The sequence below is a fragment of the Oncorhynchus tshawytscha genome, linkage group LG20 (genome assembly GCF_018296145.1).
Source record: "Oncorhynchus tshawytscha isolate Ot180627B linkage group LG20, Otsh_v2.0, whole genome shotgun sequence".
Taxonomy (NCBI): domain Eukaryota; kingdom Metazoa; phylum Chordata; class Actinopteri; order Salmoniformes; family Salmonidae; genus Oncorhynchus; species Oncorhynchus tshawytscha.
In genome coordinates this window covers 3,505,694-3,522,816 of record NC_056448.1, presented here as the reverse complement: position 1 = coordinate 3,522,816, position 17,123 = coordinate 3,505,694, and the positions used below count along the sequence as shown (strand labels likewise).

Below are 17,123 nucleotides of genomic sequence, written 5' to 3'. Positions count from 1 at the left end.
TAATATATTAAGGGTTTAGAGAATTTAATGTTGTAACTGTGATGTTTAAGAACTTTAATTGTTGTACTTTAAATGTTAGAAAAGCGGTTAGCATTTGGCTAGCTGCTGTTAGCCGTTTGCTAGCTCCGGTCAGTTTGTTGCTAGCTTCGGTTAGCGCTATGCTAGCTTGTTCAAACATTTTCCAATAAATAGCATTCATGTCAGTTGAAATAGTCTTGTCTTTCTATTAGCCCTTACACTGGGTGAATGTATTTTTTTTTAGCATAGGTGTAAAGTAAACTTCTATTGAGTTATACCAGTCTTTAAAGGCTTTCATGTTTTGGAGTCTCCTATGGGGCTATAGTGGGGAACAGTCAACTAACGTAAACTCGTACATCGCCTTGGTCCTACAATTGCCCATATTTTAGCGCCCCAAAAACGTAATACTTCCAGATCAACTGTAATGTCAATACCATTGTAAAGCACAATTTCTCCCCTTTCCAACCAAATCAACTACATGACCTAAACGCTGCCCGTTTCTGCATAATTCAAGCAGGCAATGATCGGGTCGTTAAAAAAAATGGCGGGTCGGGGAAGCGAAACTAATGCGTGATAGTGAGAAGGAGAGATGTCGTGTGGGAAAATGGCTTTTTTTCATTCGATCCGTCCAACTTATCACCTTATCGGCTCTAAAATGTAAATAAAACACTATAAAGAGTTTATATAATGTGTCATTACATACCTATTGGAAGGTTTGTGCCGAATTTGAATCGGGTTTTTAGGGCGGTGCTAAAGTGATCTTAGACGTAAACAGCGGCTTTGAGAATGATGATCGCATGCAATGATGATGAAAAAAATGACTAGGTATCCCCCCTTGTCACTGTCCATTTCTTGTTTTTAAAGGATGATAGAAGTGCTACACCCGGTGGAGAGAGATTGTAAGACAGAAATAGTTGCTTTATGCGTGCTGTACGTTATGACATGACACGTCAAGATGTAACGGAGGGTCAGTTTTTTTCAACTTTTCTCCAATACTATAGAACCATTACCATGTCAATCAACGCTTGAATAGAAACCTAGTTCACACCCCCGATTTTGACGTCAACACAGTCGCTACAATCCCAGGAGTTTTCTTTGTAGCCTCGTTTGAATGTTGAGGTTGCGCACATTTGTATGGAATGGAGTGAGTTTACGTTACATAATTATAACCTAAACAGTTGAATTAAAGTTAAGAGTAAATGTGTTTTGGGTATAAATGTAAAGAATTTGAGGATTTAGAATGTAATATTTTTGATGTAAATTGATGTATGTTTGATATGTGAATGAACTAATATGTCAGGGATTTATGAGACATTATTAAATACACTTTGAAGAAAACATTCAAATACGATGAAAAGACAGTTTTCACTTGAGAGAATGTTGAATAAAATACTTGAGAACCTTTGAAAGAGAAGCCATGTTCTCCTGTTTAATAATTGATCCTGTGTTACATGAACTATTTTCTGCTGCACCAGTCCCAAAACTGGGAACTGTAACAATAGCAAAGACTAACAAGAGGATCTGAAACTATGACTAATACAATTAGCAAGTCAACATGCTTTGTGTAATAGCTAGTTTATTGGATCAAATCAGATCTAAGTGGTTGATCAAAACATATGCATTCCTCTCATAACTTGAAATCGAACTTGAAATTTAGCCAGGCATGCTAGCTGCCGATAGCTTTCATGCTAGAATGCAGAATTAATCATGCAGAGATAAAATGTCCTTTTGTTGCATGCTATCGATGGCTACGAGGTGTCATCAACAGTACATAGTCCTTACTTTGTGATCTAGCAAGCTTTTAGTTCAAAATATACATTAATGACACTACTGCAGTATGCTCAGCTGGCTAAGCCAGCAGCTCATGCTAGCTAGTCCATTAACAAAACAAAAAATGCTTGGCCTCTTCTTGAAATGTTTTATTGGCAGACTACATCCAAAAGGGTGTATTGTCGCCACCTACTGGGTAAAACTGAGATACTTTAACAACAACAAACATATGTTAATAATTCAAATGAAACAAAAGTCACTCCTTCACTTGGTCAAAGGTACTCAGATCCACGCTGGGGCCTGAGAGGGGAAGCATCTTCAGACAGTATTCTACACAGCTGTGAAATCCAGGAGATCCCAGAACCTTTTAGCCGCTTTCACAATTTCTTAATGTTTTGTTCGTTTGTCCTGTACAATTAATCACTTGCACAATAAACAAAACAAAATCAACCTTCACAATTAGTATTTCAGGATCTCTCAACTGACTGACATCCACAGACTGTTGGACATCATCCACTGCCATAGCTTCATCATCTGCTCGCTGCTTTGACAATTTTCACAGCTTCTGCATAGGACACCTCAACAGCCCTGATCGTTCCTACTTTGACCTCCTCCACCCCAACAGGGCACTACAGGAACAATTGCAACACTGTGCATCCTCACTGATTCAAACATGACCAAACGTTTTACATTTCTAACATTGAAGTAAGTGGCTTTTGTACATAATCTCGCATATCTCATATATCGCAGCTTTATACAGGTCAGGAGAACTTCTTCATTAAAAATCAATAACACAAGTCTTTCTCCCTTCGTTTCCATTCACAGTGCGGGTTAAGCCACATAAATCAACTATTCTTGACATGTTCATCTTAAACTATGAAGCCTCCATATCCATGTGATACCGGTACCCAACTCCGAAAATCACAACATTACACTTCCGCAAACGTGTTTCCCAAAAAAACATCCTTTCTCATGAATCGCACTGCAACAAGGAATGGTGCATTATCATTCCGAGGCTAATCTTGATTTACAACTGTAGCCCTTTTACAATAGCTCCATTCTTATGTTTTAGTATTCCACGATCTTCACTCAGGCCAACAGAATCAAGTATTACTTCTGCTCTCATTGCTCTCCCACCTCCCTGGCGGATTTCCGTGCACTATCAAAAACGCTGTTCTGAAATTACCACCGAGCTATAGGAAATAACAATTACAATTAGCCCTGTGACACGTGCCCAAAGAACCCCTCTCTGCACTTCAGAACCTGCCTGAATAAACAAGGAGTTCTTGAACAGCAGTTAAAGACCGCTGGGTCCAAATATCTGATGAAAAACTTTTTTTGTGGCCCATATGAAAATGATAAATTATGGAAATGACCCAGATAGGCAAATGAATCATAGCATAGACTGTAATGATGGCGAAAATGTCAATACAAAGTAGCTGATGAAAATATATCGATTCAGCCTATAAGAAAATGTAGGGGTACTGTTTAATTGTTTAATATTAAAATGTGCAAATGTAGCTACATCATGTAAAATCAATTATTTTGGTTTTGGCATAGGATTTTGTCCATAGTTGTCTTGAGATCATTTTATGATTGATTATTTGACTATGTATCAAATTATACTTGTCTTATTTAGTCTTTCCCCCTAAAAATCTCTAGAAAAATACAAATACATTCTCTCTTGAATTTTTTTTTTTTTTTAATATAATAACCATTAGGTCAGGGGATTAGATAAACAATGTAATATAATCACATTGTTTAACATAAATTAGATTAGCCTGTAGTTTTTGGAATAATATTAACCCATTGTAGTCTTAGTTGAAAGTGAAACCCTCAAACTTTCCACAGTATTTATTTACAACACCACATTTGGAACAACAGAGCTTAAATAAACAAGACAAATACACTTCATTCTTGATAAGAAAAGACACAAGAAGGCACTCAATAACACAGTTATCCTCTTAGCACATGTTCTTTGATCTATGGTCACACATAAATTACATGAAATGAAACCGTGACTTGAGGATTGTATAGCAACTAAGCAAGCTAACATTATTGAATGCTGCCGAACACGTTTTATCCAAAGACAAACCTGGATAAATAAATCTGACATAAAAACAAACAATAAGTCCAAAGAGCGGCACATTGATGATGTTTAGGCATGTGGTCCATAGCCCTGTTCTCTCCATAGCCTCATAGTCCAGAGATTACTGTTTGACCTAATGACTGGGAACTCGGGTGAAATTCATGCAGCGCCCCTGAACAAAACAAAAGGCAGTTCCTGTATTATTGACTTATTCCATTTAAACCTTTACAGGATAGACCTTCCCTAACATATACTGTATTTCATTACAGTTGTAACACCTCCCCACCCCCACCTCCAAATCAGCCTAATTCTCATGAACAATGGTACATGGTATTAAAGCCTCACAGCTTGCCTCTTCTGTAGACGGTGCAGACTGCTCAGACCTGCTCTCCACTGGTATGAAGATTAGAACAAGCAACCATGTCAAACCCGCTCTCCTCAATATTATACTGGTAGTGTATGTGCCCATTAGTCTCCACCATATATGGATTTATGTATCTCAGATAAATGAGGTACATCAGATACAAAATGAGCTCAGAAATGGAGTCCCTATATACGTGACATGGCATGGAAATTGTTTTGACAACACTGCATAGAGTTGACATTTACAATAATTTATCATAATTGAACTCAATTGAGGCAGCCGGCTTTGACTGTAATGGGTAAGGAGGAGATGGCGAATGGTTCGGCGAGTTGTCACGACATCATTATTAGCCAATCAAACTAATCAAGCGTAAGAGCATTACTGGCTGAACAGACAGCCACTCCCATTCTGTCAAGAAGGGAGCCACCATCATGAACCCAGTCAGATAAGAGCAGGTACCAGCCCCCCTAAAACCATCCACCAGAAATCACAGCTAATATATCATCAAATACATTTTAGGGAGTGTTTGCTTAAAACAGCAGACAATTGTGTACCTATGCCTTGATTCATAGGCTATATTGACAATTTATCCAAGAAATAGAACATTTATCAAATTCAGTACAGCAATTTACAACAGTAAATTCACATTAACACCAATTACAGAGGGTACCCACCCCCACCTTTCTCAGTAAAAAGATCATGGCCAGCGTCCCCCAGCTCTGTTAATGAGAGGACAATGTACGCCCAGTCCAGCATCTTAATGAACGTGTAGTGTAGTACACCAACACAGTGTAGTGTAGTACACCAACACAGTGTGACAGAGTACACCACACAGTGTGACAGAGTACACCACACAGTGTGACAGAGTACACCACACAGTGTGACAGAGTACACCAACACAGTGTGACAGAGTACACCAACACAGTGTGACAGAGTACACCAACACAGTGTGACAGAGTACACCAACACAGTGTGACAGAGTACACCACACAGTGTGACAGAGTACACCAACACAGTGTGACAGAGTACACCAACACAGTGTGACAGAGTACACCAACACAGTGTGACAGAGTACACCAACACAGTGTGACAGAGTACACCAACACAGTGTGACAGAGTACACCACACAGTGTGACAGAGTACACCACACAGTGTGACAGAGTACACCAACACAGTGTGACAGAGTACACCAACACAGTGTGACAGAGTACACCAACACAGTGTGACAGAGTACACCACACAGTGTGACAGAGTACACCAACACAGTGTAGTGTAGTACACCAACACAGTGTGACAGAGTACACCAACACAGTGTGACAGAGTACACCAACACAGTGTGACAGAGTACACAAACACAGTGTGACAGAGTACACAAACACAGTGTGACAGAGTACACCAACACAGTGTGACAGAGTACACCAACACAGTGTGACAGAGTACACCAACACAGTGTGACAGAGTACACCAACACAGTGTGACAGAGTACACCAACACAGTGTGACAGAGTACACCAACACAGTGTGACAGAGTACACAAACACAGTGTGACAGAGTACACCAACACAGTGTGACAGAGTACACCAACACAGTGTGACAGAGTACACCAACACAGTGTGACAGAGTACACAAACACAGTGTGACAGAGTACACAAACACAGTGTGACAGAGTACACAAACACAGTGTGACAGAGTACACCAACACAGTGTGACAGAGTACACAAACACAGTGTGACAGAGTACACAAACACAGTGTGACAGAGTACACAAACACAGTGTGACAGAGTACACCAACACAGTGTGACAGAGTACACCAACACAGTGTGACAGAGTACACCACACAGTGTGACAGAGTACACCACACAGTGTGACAGAGTACACCAACACAGAGTACACCAACACAGTGTGACAGAGTACACCAACACAGAGTACACCAACACAGTGTGACAGAGTACACCAACACAGTGTGACAGAGTACACCAACACAGTGTGACAGAGTACACCAACACAGTGTGACAGAGTACACCAACACAGTGTGACAGAGTACACCAACACAGTGTGACAGACAGGGAGGTTAAGAGGACAGAGGTCATACGCTGTCCCTTGTTTGTTCCATCCCTCCGTCCCCCCCATCCTCGTTTACATCCAGCCCTGCTCTGCTCGTTATCTTGTAGTGAGCTGTGACATGCCAGAGGCCTCACAGAGAATAATGGTGCTAATAGGCATTAGGGGGTCAGAGTCTCACAAACATAGACATCCATCCCTACTCTCTTCATCACTCATCTATAGGATCTGTCCATCCCCCATCCCATATGGGTATGGGGGGGGACAGTTAATGGCTAAAGTACCATCACTCATCTATAAGATCCCTCCATCCCCCATCCCATATGGGTATGGGGGGACAGTTAATGGCTCAAGCTGTCACCTCCTCTCAGTGGACAGAGTGGTAACTGACCTGTCATGTCCTGCCTCTCCCTTACTGCCCCTCATCCCCTCTCCACTGATGAGCCTGTCTGCTTGGACCACTAATGAGCTAGACAAAGTTACTAACGTGTGAACTGGGCAACATTGACTAAGCAGAAGAGAGATAGTTAAGTATGTCTCTTTCTCCCTTTCTTTCTTTGTTCATGAGTTTGTTGCAATCGGGGTTAGGGTCAATTCCATTTTCAGTCAATTTACGAAAACAATTCAGAAAGTAAACTGATTGAGTACATTATACAAGGGGGTGCCTTACCCTGTCCTGTGCTGTTGGTCTCAGGACAGCAACTCGATCATACTGTCGCCTGAGTAACGCCACCAGCGCATCAAAACGCCCCTAACAACAAAACAAGTGATGATAAGAGTCAACCTGTTGGTTTAATATACAAAACCAGTTACTGACAGCCATTGTCAATGTGGCTCTGAAAGCATGGTGACTTACCTTGATGGGTGTGTACCATTTGGACTGTTCTGGGGTGTGATAAGTAGGGGGTGGTCTCTGAGGCATTGGTTTTCTAATGATAGGTTCTTCCACCTCCTCCTCCACCATTGTGACCACCGCATTCTTGGCTTTCTCGAGCCGTGCACCTTCCTCTGTGGAGCCTTTCTCACCCCAACGAACCTAAGACACAGTTTACAGCAGGTTATTTCACATTTTATACGGTTTATATTCGTTCAGCACAAAATAACCATTCAGAACTTTAGAGTAACTAACACCACTCAAAATAAAGTGACGCAGTTTGCTGTCAAGATATAGTACAGCCCAAATAGAAACATTAATTATAGTTCAATGGGGTGATACTCATTCAGACATACACTGTATCACAATTCCAGTGGGTCAGAAGTTGACGTACACTAAGTTGACTGACTTTAAACAGCTTGGAAAAGTCCAGAAAATAATGTCATGGCTTTAGAAGCTTCTGATAGGCTAATTTAAATCAATCATTTGAGTCAATTGGAGGTGTACCTGTGGATGTATTTCAAGGCCTACCTTCAAACTCTGTGCCTCTTTGCTTGACATCATGGGAAAATCAAAACAAATCAGCCAAGACCTCAGAAAAAAAAATGTAGACCTCCACAAGGCTGGTTCATCCTTCGGAGCAATTTCCAAACACCTGAAGGAACCACGTTCATCTGTACAAACAATAGTACGCAAGTATAATCGTTGTTTGGAGGAAAAGGGAGGTTTGCCAAAGAACACCATCCCAATGGAAATGGGTCTTCCAAATGGACAATGACCCCAAGCATACTTCCAAAGTTGTGGCAAAATGGCTTAAGGACAACAAAGTCAAGGTATTGGAGTGGCCATCACAAAGCCCTGGCCTCAATCCTATAAAAACATTGTGGGCACAACTGAAAAAGCGTGTGTGAGCAAGGAGGCCTACAAAAATGACTAAGTTACAACAGCTCTGTCAGGAGGAATGGGCCAAAATTCACCCAAATTTTTTGTGGGAAGCTTGTTGAAGGCTACCCAAAACGTTCGACCCAAGTTAAACAATTTAAAGGCAATGCTACAAAATACTAATTGAGTGTATGTAAACTTCTGACCCACTGGGAATGTGATGAAAGAAAAAAGTTGAAATAAATCATTCTCTACTATTATTCTGACATTTCACATTCTTAAAATAAAGTGGTGACCTAAGATGGAATTTTTACTAGGGTTAAATGTCAGGAATTGTGGAAAAACTGAGTTTAAATGTATGTTGCATGTAAACTTCCAACTTCAACTGTACCTCCATGCGTTTCATTCCTCCGATACCTCTTCCCCCATAGTATGATGCATCCACCATGGGCCACTTCCTCTTGGGTAGAGGGTCCACCTCTGGTTCCTGTAGTGGAGGAGGGAGTTCGGGGCGTTACTCTACAATGGTGTGACGAACACTTGGCACTTCTAAGAACACTTCCATAGAATCTAAGCACTCACAGGTACTGGAGGAGGCGGGAGAGGAGGAGGGGGGCGACGGGGAGGGGGGTCCTTGATCACCTGTAGCATGTACAGTAGAAAACAGTCAGCAGTTATACAACAATGAATTACTATGTACTGACATCTCAATCTACAACTGTATTAACTCATACTCTCTCCCTGCCTTACTACCGGAAAATACAGTCGGTCCTGGAGGACTCACAATAGTGCAGCAGAGCGGCCAGAACCACCACAGCAGAGGCAGAGCCAGCAGCAGGAGTAGAACTAAGATCAGGACCAGCACCACTGTCCCATCAGACTGTAACAGGAGACAATGTAAAACAAAGCACCCACGAAACAGACTTTATCAGATGATGTGCGACTCCATATCTAACGCTATATCACAGACTTCGTCAGACTAGACTTTGGTGGACTCTATGTAAGTAGAATGAGGCTGTTTTGTTCTGAGTGTTGGTGTGACCTGTGACACCGATACTCACACAAGTTGTAGCGTAGATAGTGAACGGGCTTGAGATGTAGGACTGTCCGTTGTTCAAGCTGATCAGCACATCTATCCATCTATTGTGAGGGAAAAGAACATCCAGCACAATTCTATATTATTGCTTCGCGCATGTGTGTGTGTGTGTGCGTGCGTGTGTGAGAGAGAGACAGAAAGAGGGAGGGCGAGAGAGAGAGATACTAACAAAGTAGGTCAAACTTCATTTAAGTATCGGTCTGGCAGACCAACTCTTGAAATGCCAAGGCACTGTGCCACAGCAAATAGGCATGCTGGTGGACAGGGTAAAAACGAACACAGGGTCACAAAATCTAACATATCATATCTTCCTCTAAGCTGTTTTAATGATAGTGTGCCATACCATTTTGGTGTGTCTCACCACTACACATCGGTTCAGCCTATTCGGTCACATTTTATGAAGAAACCAGGCAGTCCCGTAATGGATTAGGGATGAACAGCTGCCATTCTCCAGTCACCACCAGGCTTTCATTATATTTTTATATAATTTGAAGTTGTTTCCTTTGCTTTTATAAAGCGATGAACACCTGTTACCCGTCGAACCCACTACCCACCCTGAATAGAAGTGTGTGTAGTCGCTGACTGTGGAGAGTCTGGGTTGCTGTGTGGTTCAGCTCTCACGGCAACCAACCAACAGCATGACATTCCTTTGATCTGACCAACTGCGCGCGCTCAGTAGCTCACTGACCATTTATGGATAGAGGAAGTTCGAAGAGGAGAGAACTGAGTGCAGCACTTACTGTCCGACTTCATGCAGCACTGGTGCTGGACACAACAAATAGCCATCCTGCACCACATTGGGCCTCTCATCTGGGGGGAGGGGAGAGAGAGAGAGAGTGCTCTGGGTGAGCTCAATGCCCTCTCAGTGAAGAGACTGTGTGTTGTGTTCTATATTAAGCAATAAGACAGATACCAGCTCCATGTACTCAGCTAGCTGCCTAATGTTCCCTGACCCTACTAAATAAGACACTGTTCTGTTCTCTCTGAAACACAACATTCACTCCACGCCCTCAGTACTTCATTAGCGTGGTTACTTGATGGGGACATTTAGTAGACTAGCATCATGAGCAACAGGATTGAAGTGCACTGTTGGGTGTACAGCTACAAAACAACGGTGGCATCTGGTAAACAGGAATGAATGTAGTATGAACACGCGCTTGGGGGGGGGTTATTGTCAATCTGCAGTCTTACAGTAGGTAGGTGTCAATGTTGGAATGCAGAATGTGATGCATTATGGAGCTTGGGGTATACTAACTGTATGTCTTCTGGTTGACAGTGAGAACGCAGATCACTCCATCCTGGCTCCTGCCACGGGTAAAGTCATATCCTCTCAGGACGATGTTGAAAGATTCTACAATTTTATAGAGGGGCACAAAGTCAGGATGATTTTCAGGCACAAACAAATAACAGTGTTACCCAATAATAGTATTGGTATCGGTATATCAACAAACTCGAGCTTTGCAACGTACCATTTACGCAGACACTAGTGGGCTCTATCCTGAATATTTCTGTGCAGGACTGCTTCAAAATCTGTGAACAATAGAAATAATGATCACCTTAATGACAAGGTATGTGTCTTAACGTTTATTTCTAGGTATTGTTGTATGTAATTATTCTGACCGAATTCACAATGCTTTTGAGTGCACGAAATCCAGCCAGCACTGGGAATACTTGGTCTTTGCTGTCTGCAATGTCAACAAGCTGTGGGTACAAGAGGAAAGCATATGATATCACACAACATCGGAAAGATTGTCTTCCCACATCTACGTACAACACTCTCTCTCCCACATTGTCTGAACACTACTCTCTCCCTCTGTTTTCTGTCCAACACTCTCTCTCCCACATTGTCTGAACACTACTCTCTCCCACATTGTCTGAACACTACTCTCTCCCACATTGTCTGAACACTACTCTCTCCCACATTGTCTGAACACTACTCTCTCCCACATTGTCTGAACACTACTCTCTCTCTCTGTTTTCTGTCCAACACTCTCTCTCCCACATTGTCTGAACACTACTCTCTCCCCACATTGTCTGAACACTACTCTCCCTCTGTTTTCTGTACAACACTCTCTCTCCCACATTGTCTGAACACTACTCTCTCCCACATTGTCTGAACACTACTCTCTCCCACATTGTCTGAACACTACTCTCTCTGTTTTCTGTCCAACACTACTCTCTCCCACATTGTCTGAACACTACTCTCTCTCTCTGTTTTCTGTCCAACACTACTCTCTCCCACATTGTCTGAACACTACTCTCTCCCACATTGTCTGAACACTACTCTCTCCCACATTGTCTGAACACTACTCTCTCTCTCTGTTCTGTCCAACACTACTCTCTCCCACATTGTCTGAACACTACTCTCTCCCTCTGTTTTCTGTCCAACACTCTCTCTCCCACATTGTCTGAACACTACTCTCTCCCTCTGTTTTCTGTCCAACACTACTCTCTCTCCCACATTGTCTGAACACTACTCTCTCCCTCTGTTTTCTGTCCAACACTCTCTCTCCCACATTGTCTGAACACTACTCTCTCCCACATTGTCTGAACACTACTCTCTCCCACATTGTCTGAACACTACTTTCTCCCTCTGTTCTGTCCAACACTACTCTCTCCCACATTGTCTGAACACTACTCTCTCCCACATTGTCTGAACACTACTCTCTCCCACATTGTCTGAACACTACTCTCTCCCTCTGTTCTGTCCAACACTCTCTCTCCCACATTGTCTGAACACTACTCTCTCCCACATTGTCTGAACACTACTCTCTCCCACATTGTCTGAACACTACTCTCTCCCACATTGTCTGAACACTACTCTCTCCCTCTGTTTTCTGTCCAACACTCTCTCTCCAACATTGTCTGAACACTACTCTCTCCCACATTGTCTGAACACTACTCTCTCCCTCTGTTTTCTGTCCATCACTCTCTCTCCCACATTGTCTGAACACTACTCTCTCCCTCTGTTTTCTGTCCAACACTTGTCTGAACACTACTCTCTCCCTCTGTTTTCTGTCCAACACTACTCTCTCCCACATTGTCTGAACACTACTCTCTCCCACATTGTCTGAACACTACTCTCTCCCACATTGTCTGAACACTACTCTCTCCCACATTGTCTGAACACTACTCTCTCCCTCTGTTCTGTCCATCACTCTCTCTCCCACATTGTCTGAACACTACTCTCTCCCACATTGTCTGAACACTACTCTCTCCCACATTGTCTGAACACTACTCTCTCCCACATTGTCTGAACACTACTCTCTCTCCCACATTGTCTGAACACTACTCTCTCTCCCACATTGTCTGAACACTACTCTCTCCCTCTGTTTTCTGTCCAACACTCTCTCCCACATTGTCTGAACACTACTCTCTCCCACATTGTCTGAACACTACTCTCTCCCTCTGTTTTCTGTCCATCACTCTCTCTCCCACATTGTCTGAACACTACTCTCTCCCTCTGTTTTCTGTCCATCACTCTCTCCCACATTGTCTGAACACTACTCTCTCCCACATTGTCTGAACACTACTCTCTCCCACATTGTCTGAACACTACTCTCTCCCACATTGTCTGAACACTACTCTCTCCCACATTGTCTGAACACTACTCTCTCCCTCTGTTTTCTGTCCATCACTCTCTCCCACATTGTCTGAACACTACTCTCCCACATTGTCTGAACACTACTCTCTCCCACATTGTCTGAACACTACTCTCTCCCACATTGTCTGAACACTACTCTCTCCCACATTGTCTGAACACTACTCTCTCCCTCTGTTTTCTGTCCATCACTCTCTCTCCCACATTGTCTGAACACTACTCTCTCCCTCTGTTTTCTGTCCATCACTTCTCCCACATTGTCTGAACACTACTCTCTCCCACATTGTCTGAACACTACTCTCTCCCTCTGTTTTCTGTCCAACACTCTCTCCCACATTGTCTGAACACTACTCTCTCCCACATTGTCTGAACACTACTCTCTCCCTCTGTTTTCTGTCCATCACTCTCTCTCCCACATTGTCTGAACACTACTCTCTCCCACATTGTCTGAACACTACTCTCTCTCCCACATTGTCTGAACACTACTCTCTCTCCCACATTGTCTGAACACTACTCTCCCTCTGTTTTCTGTCCATCACTCTCTCTCCAACATTGTCTGAACACTACTCTCTCTCCCACATTGTCTGAACACTACTCTCTCCCAACATTGTCTGAACACTACTCTCTCCCTCTGTTTTCTGTCCATCACTCTCTCTCCCACATTGTCTGAACACTACTCTCTCCCACATTGTCTGAACACTACTCTCTCCCACATTGTCTGAACACTACTCTCTCCCACATTGTCTGAACACTACTCTCTCCCACATTGTCTGAACACTACTCTCTCCCACATTGTCTGAACACTACTCTCTCCCACATTGTCTGAACACTACTCTCTCCCTCTGTTTTCTGTCCAACACTACTCTCTCCCACATTGTCTGAACACTACTCTCTCCCTCTGTTTTCTGTCCAACACTCTCTCTCCCACATTGTCTGAACACTACTCTCTCCCACATTGTCTGAACACTACTCTCTCTCCCACATTGTCTGAACACTACTCTCTCCCACATTGTCTGAACACTACTCTCTCTCTCTGTTTTCTGTCCAACACTCTCTCTCCCACATTGTCTGAACACTACTCTCTCCCACATTGTCTGAACACTACTCTCTCCCTCTGTTTTCTGTCCAACACTCTCTCTCCCACATTTCTGAACACTACTCTCTCCCACATTGTCTGAACACTACTTCTCCCACATTGTCTGAACACTACTCTCTCCCACATTGTCTGAACACTACTCTCTCCCTCTGTTTTCTGTCCATCACTCTCTCTCCCACATTGTCTGAACACTACTCTCCCCTCTGTTCTGTCCAACACTCTCTCTCCCACATTGTCTGAACACTACTCTCTCCCACATTGTCTGAACACTACTCTCTCCCACATTGTCTGAACACTACTCTCTCCCACATTGTCTGAACACTACTCTCTCCCTCTGTTCTGTCCAACACTCTCTCTCCCACATTGTCTGAACACTACTCTCTCCCACATTGTCTGAACACTACTCTCTCCCACATTGTCTGAACACTACTCTCTCCCACATTGTCTGAACACTACTCTCTCCCTCTGTTTTCTGTCCATCTACAAGACAGCCTTTTTCTCCCTCTGTTGATGTTTCCCCAGTCTGCTTTCAAAGGCTGATCTAATGTAATGAAACCATAAGAGGAAGCAAGCTGTGGCACGATCCAATTAGATGATTAGAGTACAACTAAACTTCCTGTCCAGACTGCTAACGCTCTCTAAGACAGGCAGACGATCAAGTCATAAAACGGGTTCATTTTTCTTCCAATTTGATGGTACCCATTAGTAGCTCCAGTATGGATTCACTTTGGCAGTGTTCAGAGATTTCAATGTAAACAAAATAGTGTATTACAGTGTGTGTATTTCATGTGTGCTTATGCAGCCTTCAATTGATAGAAAGGCGAGAGCACTGCATGAAACAGATCCCTAAAAACACTCACCTGGCTCTCATCAAAGTCTTTCACACCAACACAGTACACCCGAGCACCAAACTCCCTGGCGGTGTTTGCCTTCAACAAAGAGAGGAAAATAGCTGTGTACCAGTCAGAGGTCAAAGCACTTCCAGCAAGTACTATTTTGTTACTCATCACTGTTTAGTATAATGGTATTACCTCCTTTACGGTCAGTTCATAAGGATAGACTTCCAGTTTCCCATCAGTCAGAGCTATGATAATACTGGATGACCGTGTGACCTGGGCCTTCATCTGCTCTGAGGCCTACATAGGGGAAGCCATGTTATAATGTAGAACAACAACAAAAATATAGAATAGATTCAAATAGAAAATGCTTACCGACTTCATGCCTTCGTGCATGTATGTTTCACCAGCCGGTCTGATTTTGCTTAACTTTTTCAAGCCTTCATCTATTTCATATCTACAAAGAGATTCTATCTGAGAAATGATGTTAATTGCCTGATGTGTGTATGTGTGTGTGAGTGTGTGAGAGAGAGAAATAGAGAGAGGAGGGAGAAAGAGAGGAGAGAAAGAAAGAGCGAGAGGGAAAGAAAGAGGAGAGGGAAAGAAAGAGAGAGATGCTTAGTATTGTGACAAGTGAGAGTGTGTGTGTGTCTGTACCTGTCTCCAGTTAGTGGTAGAATCACCTCTGCTCGAGATGAGAAAACTATGTAGGAAACTCTCATCCTAGGACTAAAACAAACCGAAAGACACCAAGGAATGGGATCAAACACCAACAAGTTACTGGTCATTTTGGATTTAAAAGACTTCACTTACAGTAGGCCAACTTATCCCTCCCTACACCCTTTGGAGCTAACCCTTTTCTCTCCTAAATTACAATTATGCACAGTTGTTACCACAACCAGCTGTTTCAGACAACTGTTCTGGAGTTAAATTTAGTACCCCACTATTAAGTTTTAAAATAATCCCACAAACTGTGTCCAAGTGTTCGGTGGAGCTCCATTTGATCAAATGCCTATTGGCAACTGCTTGAAAAGGATCTGCCCCACTTTCACATGAGTGTGTTAAATACTAACTTGATTCCTCACTGTGTAAATATCATATGTCCTTGGTAAATCATTATTTGACTAAAAGGGGCCCATTCTTCTGTTTCATGATTCAGATTGTAAAGTTAGCCATAGTATTGATGGACAGTGATGTATAGTGTTCAAGACAAGTTGCTCATTTCACCTTGTACACAGAGCTTGGAACCTGAGAGTATGACTTTATTCACTTACCTCACAAAGCGGTTGGTGAGCTGCTCCACAAACTCATAGATCTCTCCCCAGTTATCATGCACACTCCCAGACCTGTAAAGCAGTCAGAAACACTCCCTGAACCAGAACCAAACAACCCCTTACAAGGACTGGACAGACTGAAATAGAACTCGAGTCATTTAAATACTATCTACAGGAGTATTTTACATACAAAGCGTGATAAGAAAACGCTTGACTAGTGCAATTTGACACCTGATAGATTCTATAGAATCGTTTTGATTCAAGTTACGTTACCATATCAATTACATCTTGCATTTAGTCTGTAGGCTATAACGTTACTTACCTGTCTAAAACGAAATAAATATCAAAAGCTCCATGGCAAGATGCCTCTTCGGTATTACAAAATAATGTGTTTAGGCCTATAAGAAAGGTAAGCAGGAGTGCAGTCCACTGTTCGTTGATGATCATTGCCTTGATAAAAAAAGATTTCCTCATTGAGTTTGCACATCGTACTGTACCACTGACTAGAGTAGACTACCTCACATGCGCTTTCTTCGTCTGGATGAAACAGGACGAGACTGAGTCCTGATTTTGCAACGATAAAATCGAAAATAAACTAACATCACATTTACGCGGCATGTTACTGTGTGTCTTTGTAAATACTATGTATCGTCCTTGCCACTTGTGGGTAACCTATTTAATTTTCTGAATTGAGAGAATAAAATGATTTGGGGCGTGTCTCCTAGAGAATTACCGCTGATACTGTGACAGTACCGTTTCATCTGAAGTGAGCATGCGCAATAGAGTCGAACAAGCGCGCCTTTGAACCCCATTGCACCCTAGTCTCACAGAGTTTCCCAAACTCTTCCTGGACCCTTCCCTCCTGCGCGCACGTTTTGGTTTTAGCTCTAGCGTTACACAATTGATTCAAATAACCAACTCATCGACAAGCTTTGATTATTGAATCAGCTGTGCAGTGCTAGGGCAAAACCAAAATGTGCACATAGGGGGGGACGCGAGGACCGAGTCTGGGAATCCCTGTAACTACACCACCAGCACAGTGGGCGGGGAGACAGCAGGTGACACAATATGTTGTTAAATATGAATATTTATACTATTTCAGTTCGACAACCAAACTTTATTGGGGTTTGACATACAATGAATTATAGCCAAAACCATAGAAA

General features: G+C 42.7%; 1 protein-coding gene across 1 annotated transcript; it reads right to left on the bottom strand.

Moving 5' to 3' along the window:
- Positions 1-3,627: 3,627 nt before the first annotated feature.
- antxr2b (ANTXR cell adhesion molecule 2b) lies at positions 3,628-16,804 on the bottom strand. The gene is made up of 17 exons (XM_024381181.2): positions 16,283-16,804; positions 15,961-16,032; positions 15,344-15,415; positions 15,062-15,143; positions 14,882-14,986; positions 14,711-14,779; positions 10,774-10,854; positions 10,623-10,683; positions 10,409-10,504; positions 9,894-9,963; positions 9,119-9,197; positions 8,842-8,937; positions 8,640-8,699; positions 8,449-8,544; positions 7,158-7,337; positions 6,972-7,052; positions 3,628-4,049 (listed from the first exon to the last, which is right to left on the bottom strand). Exons 1-17 carry the CDS (start codon positions 16,432-16,434, stop codon positions 4,011-4,013), a joined length of 1,491 nt encoding a protein of 496 aa, XP_024236949.1. The 5' UTR covers positions 16,435-16,804; the 3' UTR covers positions 3,628-4,010.
- Positions 16,805-17,123: the final 319 nt, after the last annotated feature.

Bases quoted from the DNA above. Each gene is read 5' to 3' on its own strand.
- antxr2b (XM_024381181.2), bottom strand. From the start codon at position 16,434: ATGAGGAAATCTTTTTTTATCAAGGCAATGATCATCAACGAACAGTGG. The intron at 10,855-14,710 runs GTGAGTGTTTTT...TTGTACCCACAG, and splicing joins AAGACTTTGATGAGAGCCAG to CTTGTTGACATTGCAGACAG. The intron at 9,198-9,893 runs GTAAGTGCTGCA...CCCTCACAATAG, and splicing joins GTGCTGCATGAAGTCGGACA to ATGGATAGATGTGCTGATCA.